Below are 15102 nucleotides of genomic sequence, written 5' to 3' on the forward strand. Positions count from 1 at the left end.
GGGTATGATACTTTGGAACACAGGAGCTGTTAGCACTGGTTTGCAAGGTACTCATAATGGATTATGGTGTATATTTAGTTTTTTGTAATTATGCTCACTTTTCCCATTCAAAGTAGGAAATTTAATCGTCACAAATGTTTCAAAAAACGGAATAGGGCTGCCCAAATCAGCCAGAAATGATCTCGGCGGGATCAGTCATGGTTGATTCTGATTTGAATTATCGTGTCGCCCAGAGTTTTTAATACATGGAATTTTACGATCTGAATTGGGTCGAAATGCTGATTCCATTTTAGATCGGCCGAATCAAATTGGCTTCGGAAATCGGTATAGTTGAATCGGATCAGTTGGCCGATTTCTATTCAAATCAGTGGATTCGTGTTATTCTGCCGATCCAATTTTGATTTCGATTTCGATTTCGATTTTTGAATCCGAGGTTATAATTGGAAGGTAAGAAAAGAAATTATATGCCAGGGAGACGAGAGTACGAGAATCTCGAGACTTAAATCCGTTAAGAAGACTAGAAAGTATTTCTTCTCCGCGTTAAAGAACAAATTTCCACTTTCATCTGCTGTGGACTCAACTAATCCATGTCGATTTCTGGGATCCAAGGCCAGCTGCTCGAGGTCACAGGTACGCTCTGCTCAATCTCGTCTTTTGCGTCAACCACTTTCTCGCATCCAATCTCACCTCGCTGTTCTATTAAAAACCCCCTTCTTTGGATCCATGGTTATTTCTTCTGAATCTCTGGTTTCCGCTGGCTGTGTGGTGTAGTCGTGGGATGCAACAAGTTGAAGGACACGGAATGGATCTCGAGACAGGACCCTTACGTCTGCCTCGAATATGGAAGTTCCAAGTTCCGGACAAGGACTTGTACCGGTAGGTTTCCTTGTTCATTTCTGGATTTCCAAGAGGTTTGGTTCTCTCGTATTGATTCTCCATAACCTAAACTTGTATCTCGATTTGATTCGGTTCAGATGGAGGTAAGAACCCTACTTTTCAAGAGAAGTTCGTTTTCACGCTAATCGAAGGTCTCCGGGAGTTAAATGTGGTCGTCTGGAATAGCAACTCCCTCACTTACGACGATTTCATTGGCAACGGAAAGTAAATCAATCATCATTCCCACACACCTTTAAAATCAAATCTCTCAATACCCAAACAGGAACCCTGTTTGATATTTGATTTCTTACTACTTTTCTGGTTTCTAGGGTGCAACTTCAAAAGGTTCTTTCCCAAGGTTATGACGATTCTGCTTGGCCCTTACAGACCAAAACTGGCAGGTATAGAGAAATAAAGAAAGAAATACACAGACAAACCATTATAATATTAGTTAAGAGTCTTCTCAATCTGATATAAGAAAACCTGCTTACCCTCACTTGCAGACATGCCGGAGAAGTTCGACTTATATTGCACTACGCCAATGCTAATGTAAGTTTAGAAATATTTAGGATTTGCGGCTCTGAAAGTGCCTAGGAAGGATCAAGTAGGCAATTTAGAATTAGTTTGAGACTATTTAATCTGGGTGAGTTTTAAATCTTGTGTTGCAATTGCAGAAACCAGCGAGTAGCTTTGCACCATCAGCGCCACTCTACATGACACCGCCACCGACCCAATACCCTGCGTATTCAACTCCACCACCACCAATAGCCTACCCTGCTCCATCTTCTTACCCTTCATATTTACCAACTTCAGCACCAGCAGCATATCCACCACCGCCTCAAATGGTTTCTGCCTATCCACCACCGCCTCAAATGGCTTCTGCTTTTCCTCCGCCCCCTCAACACTCCGCCTATCCTCCTCAGCCATACCCTCCTCCACCCTATCCACCACAAAGCTATCCACCTCCACCACAAGCCTCCCCCTATTACCCTCCACCTCCAGGTAGCTTCCTGTCCATCTTGATTGCTATTATAGTCTTTCTGTCTAGTTTCTGATTATCCATGCTTTCCTCCTTAATTTGCAGGCCCGTATTCAGGAATATATCCGCCACCACCATACTGAGCAAGCTGTGTAGGTTATGTTCATAGACAGAAAGAATTCCTCAATCAGTGTGAAGAAATAGCAGTATCTGAGGGTGCTACGAAAAGAACGGTTCCAGTTACTGTTCTGATCGTGGATTGACTCCAAAATCATCAGAAGTGTGTCTTAACAACATCAAAATTTGAATGCTTTAGATGACACTTTCCTATTACCTATGTGCTTGATGTATCAAATGTCTATATACTTCATGTTTCAAAATTTGTGATGCTTGGACGAGAATTTCTTTACTACTTTCTTATTAAGTGCTATGTTTGCTGTGTGTGACATAGGCAGCAATGGCAGTAGCAGGTTTAACCCGATTTCGGCCAATTCCTGGAATCCTCAGTCGAATGGTCCATTATTCATGTTTGATCTTCATTTTTTGTTATTGATTCCTTCTTTTGGTCGAGAAAATGACCCCAAAAAAAAAAAAAAAAAAGGTCGAGAAAATGACAGATAATCTATGAAGCTTTTCTCTTGTACCAAGGTCCCAAAGTTTATAGAATCAAAAACTCCTACTAATCACAAATTTTGGAATAATCTTTGCAAGTGTTGGGTTTTCGTAGCACTATGGTTCATAATTAAATTGGCTTAGCGGCTTCTCACAAATCCTTCTGCCTATGGCCTAGACTCTTGAAAGCTAGAGATATTTTTCCACATAACAGTATATTTAAGACATCTACTTGGCTTTAAAAAGGATCTTTTGTTTGGTTAAAGTTCTCCTTATTCTTAGTAAAATGGTGTGTTGGTGAGTAGGGGATGGGTGTGGTATTTCTATTTGGCATTGTACATGCTAGCATATATTGATATTTTATTCTTGAAGGTAAATGATCTTACTTTAATTGGAATTTCAACTTAAATCATCTCTCTTTATCCTCCTCATACATCAACTATCATATGCCGCATTTCTTTGGGTATAGTATCTGCTTCCAAATATTGGATTTGTCCTTTTGACTAAGAATGGCTTCTTCACCGCTAGGGTTGCTGTTAAGTTCTTTATTCAGGCCCAAAGGGATGTCACAGCTAGCATGTCTTGTTCTAAGGTTTGGAATTTTGTTTGATCTTTTAAAATTCACCTTAGGCTATGTTTGGATGCCAAGAAAAGAAAAAAATTCAAAAAAAATTTAATTTGAGGAGAGAGATAGACACATAAATCAATCGATATTGTGTCATTATGATTTTTGTCTCAATATGTTTTTTTTTTTCTCGACATCCAAACATTGTCTAAGTTTAAAACTTTTCTGTGGAAAACTTTGATTGAAGACATTAATACTAGGACAAAGCTCTCTAGGTTTTTGAAGTTGGATCTTATATGTGTTTTTTGTTACAAGGAATTGAAATTTGACTCGGACTTGTTTTTATCATGTGAATTTATTAAAAGAATTTGGGTTGTAGGGCCTTTTGAGTTATGTATGGAGTACCTTCAAGCCTCTTCCATCATCCAGCTATTTGAATCTTTCATTTTATTTCATTTTGTATAAATCAGATAAAAAAGTGATGTTGTTTATAACTACAATTACATTCTATTACATTTGGCTGGCTCAGAAGAGGCTTGGTGTCCTACATACTCAATCTTCGAATCTATTCTTGTTGAGGATTCATGTTTTATCTTTGAATAATTACCAAAGGTTAATTATCATTTCACATTTGTATGAAATATGTGCATGACAATACCACTTTATGATAATGCCATAATTATATATAATTTTTAAAATTTTTTGAAATTTATTTTATACTTCTAACTTAAAATTTTTTTTGGACACAATAAGGAATAATTAAAAGAAGGTGTCAAGTTCTAAAGACAACTATAAAAGTGTCTTTAGAACTTCGAAGTGATAAGTCATTCCCTAACCAACATCTATTTTTATTTTTTGTTTTCTCCCGTTGATTTTACATCTATTTTTATTTTGTCACTTTTTTTTTAATTAATGCACTTGGTAGTGTTTGAGTGAGACTCAAATTACAATAGCGTGTGGGACTCAAATTTTGTAAATATACCGTCTACTTCGTTCTCTAGTTACAAATTTATTTTCAAATTGATTACATAACATCGGTAGTTGAAACAGGAAAAAAAACTTGTTTACATGGTAGACTGTATGATTGAGACAACCTAGTATAATTTGACATGCAATTACCCAAGTAAACCCCCCCCCCTCCCCCCAATGCTATATATCAAATGTTTGCATTTGGTAAAACTAGTTGGCATTATGGAGAATTTCTCTCAATGCTAGAAAGACCAAACTATTTATCCATTGTAGCAGAAGTTGATGAGAACTAGTTGACATTAGAGAATCTCTCACAATCTAAGATGATGTGGCAATTTTCAAAAATAAAATAAAATACATCCTTGTATTTTTTTTTTGGGGGATAAACAACGTTAACCGGTTGCACAGCGCGGCATGTACTTACACCCAGACACAGCTGTACGTGAAATGACTTAAGTACCCCTTTTCAAAATGTGGAAAGGATTAGGAATGTACCGATCATTTCGCATGCAGCTGTGTCTAGGGGCAGGAACACACTAATTGTGCGACCGGTTAGCGTTCCATTTCCCATTCTTTTCTTTTTCTTTTGCCGGGTAAAGGTTAGCAAAGACGAGAGAGGTCCGTTTCTTTGTTCCTAGTCTTCTGGGCTGCCCTTTTCGAAGCCTAGCCTGGCAGTGTACAGTGTAGGATCCAGATCCTCTACTGGACAAACCATAAGAGCTTCATTAATTAAATAGCATGTTATTAGGGACTTTGTAGTTCGTTCGGTCGTTTGTTGTTTCGGATCAATTATCAATCGGAAATTCAACCGGAAATAGTGAAGAAGATGGAGATTCTGGGTATGGATTTTAGCTGCGCGTTGGGTTCTCTCAGCGATGGCAAGTTCCCTGACAAGGACTGTTTGCTTCCTCTCATATCGAAGCTCCTCGGGTACTGCATCGTCGCCGCCTCCACTATCGTCAAACTTCCACAGGTTTTCTTCCTTCCTGACCTACATAACAAACCCCTCTGGTTTAATTTCATACTCTCTTAGATTTTGTTAGTTGGTCGATCTTATTGCGTTTTGCCCTTCACCATTATCATCTTCTTCTGGTTTTACAATGAATTTCTATATTATTGTTTGCTGAAGTAATTATTTACCTGCCTTCAACTACAACACAAAGATTTCATATCATGGTCATTAATCAACTCAAATCTCCCAAACTAATGGTATTGACTTCTGCTATCTCTCATTAAAACCTTAAGTAATTATTGACTTCTGCTATCTCTCATTACCTGCCTTCAAGTAATTGTTTACCATTTGAGAACTACTGTGTTTCTTTTTTTTAAGTTTTTTGCTAAAAGTTCCTTAATCGGATGATTGGGAATGACCAGCTTTCCGATATAAATCCTTCGTGCTTCTATGCTTGACCATTACACCACAGCCTTTCTTTTGAGTGGGTGACAGGTACAATGCTCATGATATGCTTTCTGTATTGTCACTTTGTTGAGGGAGAAGATGTAAGATTGGGACTTGGAGCTTTCGGTTTTCATCCATAAAATTTGGTGAGGTAGCAAAGGTTGCAATGGAAGATTTATTTTTTATCAGGCTCCATAGATAGATAGACTTCCTTTGATAGACGATCACTTGGGCATACTTTCCGCTAGGTCCAGTTATGTAGAGAAAACACTCCAAGATCCAGACAGAACCATGCAGAACCAGCTGTTATTTTTGGCTGCCCATTCAACCTGGAGGTTGGTCAGTGCATGACTTCTCGATTGCTATTCCACCCCATGCATTGCACAAGGGAATTAGGGTCTAACTCAGTGTTTTGCATATAATACTGGTGCTTTTAGTCTCCTGTATTTTAGTGCGCTGTCATTCCTAAATTCTTGTGTGAGTTTAGATGTTGGTAGTCCTTATATGCTATATAAATTACAAAGTTAAAAAGTTTAAAGCAGTGACTCTCTTTCATATATTTTTTGGGTACAGTTTTCCTACACACTCCATTTAGGGAGCCTTCCCTAAACGGCACTAAAAGTCTGGCATATGGCAAATAAAATGGGGGCCAAATTTTGTGACCAGGCAGACCCCTAGGTCCCTTGCTCACATATCAAGTTTCAGCTCAAACAGAATATACCAAGTGGCAAAATAGAGCTTTGAGAAATCCAGGACTATAGGAGAGTGCGTTATAGTGGTAGAGTACTGTATGCATGAATGGGATCATAAGGAGGCATGAACATACATGGGAGGGTATTTGATTGAATTTGAGTATGATATTGACACATGGGTAATCTAGACTGTATCCTCTCTATCCAACAACCAAAATTGCCACATCACTATCCACGTGGCTCAAAATGGTGGATCGTTTTACGAAGCTCTTCCTAAACGGAGGTCGTGCCCCCCCCCCCCCCAGTGGATAACTTATCCAATGTTTCTAGCGCTAAAATATTGTAATTGAACCTTGCCTTCTTGCCTCATTTTAGGATGACTAGAAACCAATATTTGATGGTTTACTTTAAGATTCATGGAGGGAGCGTATCCTATTTGATTGCAATATTTAAGTATGGTCTTATATGTAATGACCTACCAGGTTTTACGGTGAATCCTGTTTCTATATATTTTTTTATTAGATTATACTTCCTCATGCCTCAGTATTATATAATTGGGAAAAGGAAGCAGCATGTGCCACCATTGTACAGATTCATAGCCTTCTTACATTCTACCAAAAAAAAAAAAAATACCCTTCTTACATTATAATCAGTGGGACCCATACTAACACTCTCTCCTATTCTAGCCATGTGGGCCCCATATGGATGATACCATTTCCAGCCCCTTGTTGATGTAGCGTGCAGATTCCTTCTTACACTGCCCTTGTAGGAAACCTCCCCTTGTAGGAAACCTCCCCCTATATAATTCTTGTATAATCCTGTGGTTTAGAAAATGAATAGATTTCATTTAGTGCTTTTATCACTTTGAAATTGTTTTTATGTGACATTTACATTCTTTTTTGCAGATATTAAAAATTTTACAGCATAGAAGTGTTAGGGGCCTTAGTGTTGCAGCTTTTGAGCTTGAGGTTGTTGGTTATACTATTGCTTTGTCGTACTGTCTTCACAAGGGCCTTCCTTTTTCAGCTTATGGGGAGTTGGCTTTTCTCTTAATCCAAGGTATATTTTTTATGATGAGCTCCTTGACATATTTACTGTTTAATGGAGGGAATGTTCTGTTAAATTGGCGCCGACTATTTAATCCATCTGTTATATGAGCCTTCTGGGCCAAAAATTGGGCTGATTAGGTTATCTGGTAGTTTGTGCATTGAATCAATGCTTTTAATACCAGACCAAACTCTAGAGCTTTTCTGGCCATAGTTACCTAGTTCTCTGGTTTCAGTGATTTGGATTTATTATTCACAATTGCTGGTTTTGAGAGGACCCAGTTCATCAAGGGTAAGCTTCTTGTTGAGTGGTTCCATTTTTTGTTTCATCGATTTTGATCTTAGTATATGTGTTAGAAAATTGTACTTAAATATGACTATTGTCTACTATTAAGTACTAGAAATAAAAATAATAGAGGCAGTCAAATATTTGAATTACTTTTGAAGATGAGGAATTTATCAAGAATATAGGAAATCTAGGAGTACAACCTGGATTCTGCCTAGGATCTAAATTACAATTGGACATCAACTCAAGTCAACTAATTGCACGTTGGTTCATAACGAATCAATGCAAAAATTAATGGTCTAGTATCCGTTATAGCTAGATGGTCAGACTGTCCAATTTGAATGGTTCGAAACATATTGTTGTTTGAGTTGGGCATTCCAATTACTGTTCAATGGTTCTTAGAGGTTCATAATTATGATGTAGGACTGCCTCATTTGGGCCCAGTTGTCAATGGTCTTCCTGCTCATATGGTTGAAGGAGACACTACTGGAATTGTTGCTTGATAATCCAATACTTTAGTCTGCCTGCTCATATGGTCCCAAGTAAACACTGCCAGAATTGTTGTGACAGTCCAACACTTGCAGCATGCTTTAAGACAGAAGCATTAGGATTCACCTGATCTCTCTCCCTTGCTCATGCACGGATACAACACATGCACTCTCTACTGATTTTAGCTTTATTTCCATTTTCTTTTACATAATGATGATAATAATTCTCTTGGCTTACTATCATCATATCTGTAATAGAGATTAGAAAATAATTTTACGCTATAGCTACGCTCCAAAATTTTGTAATTATCTCAATATGGCAATCAATGTTTTTGTCATGCTCCAAAATTCAGGTTCAGGTCTCTCTCTCTCTCTCTCCCTCTCTCTTGGCATAAGTGGTCTTTCCACTTCCTAAACTGGTGTCGCAAGTCCTGTTGGACATCCCCTATGATGCAGCTGATATGGGATCATCCGACAGCTTCAGAAGAACCAACTCGTTGAGTTAAGAGTGCTTCAGTTGGATTTCATTTAATCCACGGAGGTCTATAGTTCTTCTTTGTTTTGTAATGGGTCTCACAATTAATTAGATGTTCCAGAGTTGCCAGGAGTACTTTTCTGCACTTTGTAGAGTTCCTCGAAGTCTTTTGGTCATAGGAGTAGCTATGTTGAATCTTTTAATTATTCATTGTCAACCAATTTAAAGTTCTAGTCTTCTTATAATAATATTTGTTTAGGACTTTTGTGTCAAGTGATTAAGGCTGGGCTGTGCTGATTTTGGGGGTCTTACTGGGTAGTTCTTTCCCTCCAAACCTTGAACCTTACTAGACTGATTTTTCTCTGGACTTGATTAAAGAGCTTAGGTTGTATTTCATCTTAGTACCTTGAGTTTATAGGCTTGCTTGGAGAGGTTTTTAAGCAGCCCACTTATTTTAGCCACATGGAGTGATCTTGTGATTCTGACTGCTGGATATCAAGGAAATGGTCTGGATCGGCCACGTGTCGATTATCAGGCAAATTCAATCAAATAGCCCACCCCATGTATGTTCATGCCCATATTTGTCAGCCGTCCATTCTTTGGTGTGCACATTCTCCGTAGTTCTTTATTTTCCAATACTTGATTTTGCTAGGTGGCCAACTCCAACTGGGATGAACCTTGACAAGTGAGCAAGGGACCATGGAGTGGTGTCTACAAAATTGCAGCCTTTTCTGACCTGCCACATAGCAGAATCAAGGCCCACCTGGGGAACCTTCTCCAGACTGGCCCCGCCTATAAATAACAAGGTTTTCGTCTGCATTAATTCCCTGTTCAATCCTTTTATATTGGAGAGAGGGAGAACAAACAGAGGAAAACATAAGACTTCACCTTCTCCTCGATCCACTCTTCCCATTCCCTTTATTTTCAAATGATTTCTTTCATCCATTGAGGTCAATGAGTTCGATGTGTGGTTCCAAACTTATACTAGGTACCAGCCTTAGTCGTGGATTCCCAAGCATAAAAGGTGTATGTCACACATTTAGCAAGTTGGAAGGGGGTTACTCTTCCCATCCTCCTGGGTTTCGAGTACTTTCTATATTGAATATTTTCTTGTCATAGTTCTTAGAATAATTTGGCATGTTATCACAGTTTCTGAGGATCTGACCAGTTTTCTGTTTTACAGCTATAATTTTAATTGCTATCATCTACTATTATTCGCAACCAATGGGAATGAAGACATGGATCAGGGCATTACTGTATCCTACATGGTTTTTTAATTCAAGTATCTGTTTGTTGGATTCAAGTTGAAAGTCAGATTTATGAACTGAAAATTATCTAATGAGGATTACTTTGGGAGCAATCTGCTGTTTTCAGCAACACTTTGTTAATTTTTTTTCCTACTAATACTTCTTCAGATTTTGTGCTTTAGCACCCACCATTTTGGCTGGTCAGATTGATCCTGTTCTTTTTGAAGCTCTATACGTAAGCACAACTTTACGCAGCATTTTTTTAGTAGGCCATACAGTTTTATTTGCCTCCTTTCATTTTTCCTTTTTATAGCATGCGGATTGGGCATAAGTCAATGTTCAAGCATTATCAGCCCGACCATTCTCCTCTTTTGAATATAACTTGTGCCATGTCTGAAGATTCTATAGCCTATCTGATTCAAAAATATATGTTGCAGGCCTCTCAGCATGCGATTTTTTTCTTTGCCAGGGTTCCACAAATATGGGAGAATTATTCTGTAAGTTGAAAGTAAAAGCTTTTATTGTTTTATTATGTTGTTGCAGTAAAAATGTGGAGTATATTTTGTTAGAAAGCTTACTTTTCTTCAGAATCACCTCATAAATTTAAATTAGTGAAATTTCAAGAAGCTTCCTTGCATGAAATGCTTTGAAAAGGTCAAATATGTTTGAAGAACAGGGACAAATGAAGGAGGGAGGGGGTATAAGATTGAGATGGGCCACTAAATTTCATATTTGGCCTATCTAGGGAATTCCCCATCTATCCAACAGTTACAATGACCAGTTCATCACTTCATATGGATCCAAATGGACTGTAAAAATAAACTATTCCGGCACTGTATGTGATGGAAACCTTTTTCTCTTTATCCAAAGTAGTACAAAGTTATTATCCTTTTGGTTCTTCTGACCATGATTAGGTCTTCAGATATTATTGCTGCACCCTTTCTATACTCAGAAGTCTAGAACTCTACTGCAAGTGCTAACAGTATTGAAATTAAAACTCAGATAAGTATTTTTGTTTGCTCACCAAGTCAGATTTATTTGAGGAATTACATCGAACACATGTAATCCAGTTCTTGAGCTTAATCAGAGAATCAGGAAGAAAATAATAATAATGTATAATACAGGCGGAGGTTGGTTGATTGGATGAGAGAAATGCTGGGTTTAATGAGATGGGAGAAGGATATGTAGGGCATAGTTAGTTGATTCATATATTTTTGACATATTATTTGTGTATCTACCACAATTTTGTAAAATATGCCCGAGACTTTGTATATTTCAAGGATTTGGAAAAGTTCACATTTTATTCCTTGACTGCATTATTTGCATTGCCGTATTTTTTCTAGATTATTCTGAAATTTTGTCCTATTTTTCATTTTTACCCTAATTTTATGTGATTAATAATTTACTTATAATGCCAAATTTTTCATTGTATTTTTCAATGATTAACCAGGTCATCCTCAAATGTTCCCGAACCATATTTTTCCCATACACGAATTTACTATGGTTTATGTTGTTGGTCATGTGGAATATGTCAGGTTTAATGGGTTAAAAGGGAGTTTGATGGAAGTTTTGGGACAAATTTGATATGGCAGTGGAAATGAGGCATGGTATAGTGTATTAGGAGATTGAAGATGATGAAAACTAGGTTGGAGATGAAAAATAGAAGGATTTAGGGCATGAAGCACAGCAGATTGGAAGGATAAAAGTAAGATTAGAAAGAAGAGTAAGAAGATAAAATTGATGGTCTGCAACATTGTTCCTGCTTCTATTACGACTCAGACTTTTGAATGTAGAGACAAATCAAGCCTAAATCTTTGGCTTTTGGGCGTTATATAATCTCCAGTGCCCATTCTGGGAATTTGACACTTGGTTCTCTGCATCACCCAGAGGCCATGAATGCTTATCTTATAATATTAAAATGGACAACTAGTCCTGTTTCCCTGAGTTTTGAAGTATTTCTTTGAACTACCTTTCTCATGTGTTTGGTGGAAACAAATTGGTGACAGAACAAAAGCACGGGGGAGCTTAGCTTCTTGACTTCTTTTATGAATGTTGGAGGTTCCATTGGTGAGCTTTCACTGTTACACTGATCTTTTGTGAACTTGGATATGCTTTGGTGCTCTTGTTTATGACTTCTAAATCTTTGTTTTGCAGTGAGAGTTTTCACCAGCATCCAGGAAAAAGCTCCCACTAGTGGTATCCTTGGGTTTTTATTTTGTTAATTACTGTTGAGTTTTTGAAAGGAACACAAAATGTGTAGTTTATTTATCAGGAAAAGTTTCCATGGGAGTGGGTATGGAGAAGGTGACCACATCTGATCCTAACAATCTTTCAATACAGTAGACACAGCACATAGAAATATTATATATATATTGGACATCATGCCCACCAGACACCTTAACATTATGAGGTTTCGTTGGTGGTGGTGTGCCTACAGAAACTTGGTTCATTTCATATAGTCATCATCATTGTCCTGGCCTTCTCCCAGATATTTTGGTTGGGTAACAGTCGGCAAACCATGTCTTATCATTTCGATTTATAGATAGCCATAACCTCCACAGTTGTACCTTATATTTCAAGTGTCTTACTGATTAAATCCACTTATTGCCAGGCCTTCTGTAACCTCTGTGCGGTGGTCTAGCTGCAAATGTGCCATCATGGATCATATTCACTTAGGAATGTGCATAACCAGATCATCTCATTCAACTTCCATTTATTCTATCACCTTTGGATTTACTCTCAAGAGTTAATCAGCTGTTTTCTTTTATTGTCTTTCCTATTCTTACCAAACAACCATCTCAACTTCTATGTTGAGCTTCATCATGTTTTATCTCATTTTGTTATTGGTTATGAGGGATTCTAGCATGGTTTCAGAAATCGGATCAGCTGATTCGAAATAGAATCGGCCCTCTCAATTTCTATGTTGAGCTTCATCATGTTTTATCTCATTTTGTTATTGACTAAGAGGGATTCTAGCATGGTTTCAGAAATCGAATCAGCTGATTCGAAACAAAATCAGCCGACCCGATTCCCATTAATGCTGATTCCTACAATCTATTTTGGAATCGGCCATGAATGTTCTTTGGTCTTTGTTTTTAGCCATTTTTCCTTCTTTAAGTAAGTAAAATAGCAGAAAATTAATGAAACTTAGATCTTGCTACAAGATCTATAAGTTCTTTTTTAGTCAAAAACACCAAAAAGTCGCAGATTGGTGGAAATCTTTGCTTATGCAAAGTTGAAGTTGGTTGCATGGCTCTTATCATGCTGGAAGCTCATCTCCAGTTTGGCCATCCATATCCTGTACCTCATGGCCCCATCTGGCTGTTGAACTTAACTGCATCATCTCTATGCATCTCCACATAAGAAATTGTACTTTGAATACCCACGGGTTCCAACAGCACCCCACTGTCGTTCTGATTCTAATCAATGCTGGTTGCTAACTTTGCCAACAAACAATTTACCAAGAGATTCACATGACATGAGCTGTATTTTGTAATGCCTTATTTCCATCGTCGTATATTCATGCCTATTAAATTTCCATGTGTTCATCTTGATTTTACACCATTAATAATGCCATTTATCATCGTCATTGCCGCCGCCAGGATATTTTTTGGAGGCATTCAAAACACTAACCACCCAAGAAAAAGAAGGGTTTTGACAACATGAATCTGGTGTTCCATCCTATCTGGGGCTGTGACTTCTGCTAAATTTGGACAGCATTCATGTGACTTAATTATATTCAGTAAGAAATCAACCAACAATGGGGCATCAGGGGGTTGAAGATTCTATATCATAACCACGTAAGACCCATCAATGGCTGACCCCCCCCCCCCCCCCCGCTTACCTGATGGTTGCATCTCAGACCTTTCTAGCGATGATTAACCTTTTTAACTGTCAAACCTTCAGATAGCTTAAATTTCTAAATTATCAAATCATTGTCAAATGTCATCTTGTACTTGTCTACCTTGATTCAGTTGAAGTGATTCTCGGATCTATGATTGGAATTGTTTTGAATGGGACCATCCTCTCTCAGATACTTCTCTACCGGAAGCCACAGGCAAAGAAAGGGAAGAAGGCAGAATAGAAGCAAAGTTTGTTACTTGGGTGGCTTTTTGTACAATTAAGATTCATAAGGAGTTGCAAGAGGCCCATGCTTGCCATTGTCATCAGTAAGTTATGGAGGGGCAAATTATTTTTCTATCTAGTGATCCTTCAAGAGATGTAGTATAGCATTGTTGATTGGGTATACAAATTGAAAGTGATTTCAGATGCTCTGTTCATCTTGCCCCCAAGAATTTGTTTCTTGAGTAGTTTACATCTGTGAATGTAGTTCTCTTTCAGCAGAATTTCTGTGTTTCTTGCTTTTGATTTTGAATTTTGAATTTTTTTTTTTTTTTTGGGGGGGGGGGGGGTGTGGTGTTGGTAAGAGATTTATTTTTGTTATGTTTTTGGTGGCAGCTTGGTAGGAGATGATAGAGGAAAAACAAAATTTGTCTTTATAATTGCTGTGATCATTTTCCTGTATTGTCCGTAGCTATGTCTTTCCAGTGATACCCGAGGTTTATATATACTGTCCTCGCACACAATTAGTGGGTTTTTATGGGAAATAAAAGCTGATGATAATGTGAATCTGTGCAAAAAATTGAGTAAGTAAGCTTGTAATTGACTGATACTGGAGCCTGTGTAGAAGCCATTGCTGTTAAATTAGGAGAAAAGTTTTCTGGCACAATAAAGTTGGGGAATGGTTTTAGACACAGCCCTATTTCTGCTACGAGGAAGGATGATTTAGTATTGTTGGGGTTTTCTTTGTTTCTATAAGTGGTCAAATAGAATTGGATTTTTTGAAGCAGAAAGGATTTTCACAGCACTATATTCACATGAAATGAAGTTAGGTTCATGGATGACATGTCCATTTGGTTTGAGTACTTGCGCAACAGATAGTAGCTGGAATGGCATAAGATTTAAGATCAAAGATTCCCTACCCACTTCCCGGCTGTGCTTGTGTGATTGAAAAACCAACTGAGACAACCAGGGAGCAACAGACTAACAACAGATGGACAGGTAGAATGTGTCAGAAGAATAGCTGAAGGAGGACTCGGCACTTGTGCATAAAATCTTTTTCGGCTGAAGGATATTATTTGCAGTGGCAAGGATGCGCTTGTGCGAGACGTAGAAAGTGGGGTTGGAGAGGAGAGTGAAATTACTTTGAAGCATGATAAGCAACAAATTAGCTATACCCATACGGCGGCTACTCGGAGCTGCTTCATTACCATTTTCTTTCCACACACATCACTGCCACAAATATAGTATTACTGTATTAGTATTGTTGTAAGTTGTACCCAGACACCAAGTGGAAGAAAGCATGGCGGTTGTGTGGGAGACATCGTTGATGGCCCCATGACTCTGTAATTCCATGGAGAGAGTCAGAGAGGTGCCCACTGGCCCCTGTCGATCAAATTAGTCAAAAA

At 38.1% G+C, this 15102-nt stretch overlaps 2 protein-coding genes across 2 annotated transcripts; both read left to right on the forward strand.

The window, feature by feature from the left end:
- The first annotated feature begins 517 nt into the window (after positions 1-517).
- On the forward strand, positions 518-2191 carry LOC122659633 (branchpoint-bridging protein-like). Its single transcript, XM_043854727.1, has 7 exons — positions 518-630; positions 772-876; positions 975-1101; positions 1206-1277; positions 1380-1425; positions 1551-1878; positions 1961-2191. The coding sequence occupies exons 1-7, from the start codon at positions 588-590 to the stop codon at positions 1996-1998; spliced, it is 759 nt and encodes a 252-aa protein (XP_043710662.1). The 5' UTR covers positions 518-587; the 3' UTR covers positions 1999-2191.
- Positions 2192-4748: 2557 nt separating this feature from the next.
- Positions 4749-13920, forward strand: LOC122660127 (mannose-P-dolichol utilization defect 1 protein homolog 2). The gene is made up of 8 exons (XM_043855306.1): positions 4749-4974; positions 6998-7151; positions 9571-9643; positions 9803-9869; positions 10072-10131; positions 11641-11701; positions 11789-11830; positions 13615-13920. The coding sequence occupies exons 1-8, from the start codon at positions 4828-4830 to the stop codon at positions 13716-13718; spliced, it is 708 nt and encodes a 235-aa protein (XP_043711241.1). The 5' UTR covers positions 4749-4827; the 3' UTR covers positions 13719-13920.
- The last annotated feature ends 1182 nt before the right edge of the window (positions 13921-15102 follow it).

The sequence above is a fragment of the Telopea speciosissima genome, chromosome 4 (assembly GCF_018873765.1).
Source record: "Telopea speciosissima isolate NSW1024214 ecotype Mountain lineage chromosome 4, Tspe_v1, whole genome shotgun sequence".
In the NCBI taxonomy this organism is placed as follows: domain Eukaryota; kingdom Viridiplantae; phylum Streptophyta; class Magnoliopsida; order Proteales; family Proteaceae; genus Telopea; species Telopea speciosissima.

Coding starts and splice junctions, on each gene's coding strand:
- LOC122659633 (XM_043854727.1), top strand. CDS start 588: ATGTCGATTTCTGGGATCCAAGGCCAGCTGCTCGAGGTCACAG. Junction 1,102..1,205: donor GATTTCATTGGCAACGGAAA/GTAAATCAATCA, acceptor TCTGGTTTCTAG/GGTGCAACTTCAAAAGGTTC. Junction 1,426..1,550: donor TGCACTACGCCAATGCTAAT/GTAAGTTTAGAA, acceptor TTGCAATTGCAG/AAACCAGCGAGTAGCTTTGC.
- LOC122660127 (XM_043855306.1), top strand. CDS start 4,828: ATGGAGATTCTGGGTATGGATTTTAGCTGCGCGTTGGGTTCTCTCAGC. Junction 11,702..11,788: donor GAATGTTGGAGGTTCCATTG/GTGAGCTTTCAC, acceptor TTTGTTTTGCAG/TGAGAGTTTTCACCAGCATC. Junction 11,831..13,614: donor GGAAAAAGCTCCCACTAGTG/GTATCCTTGGGT, acceptor ATTCAGTTGAAG/TGATTCTCGGATCTATGATT.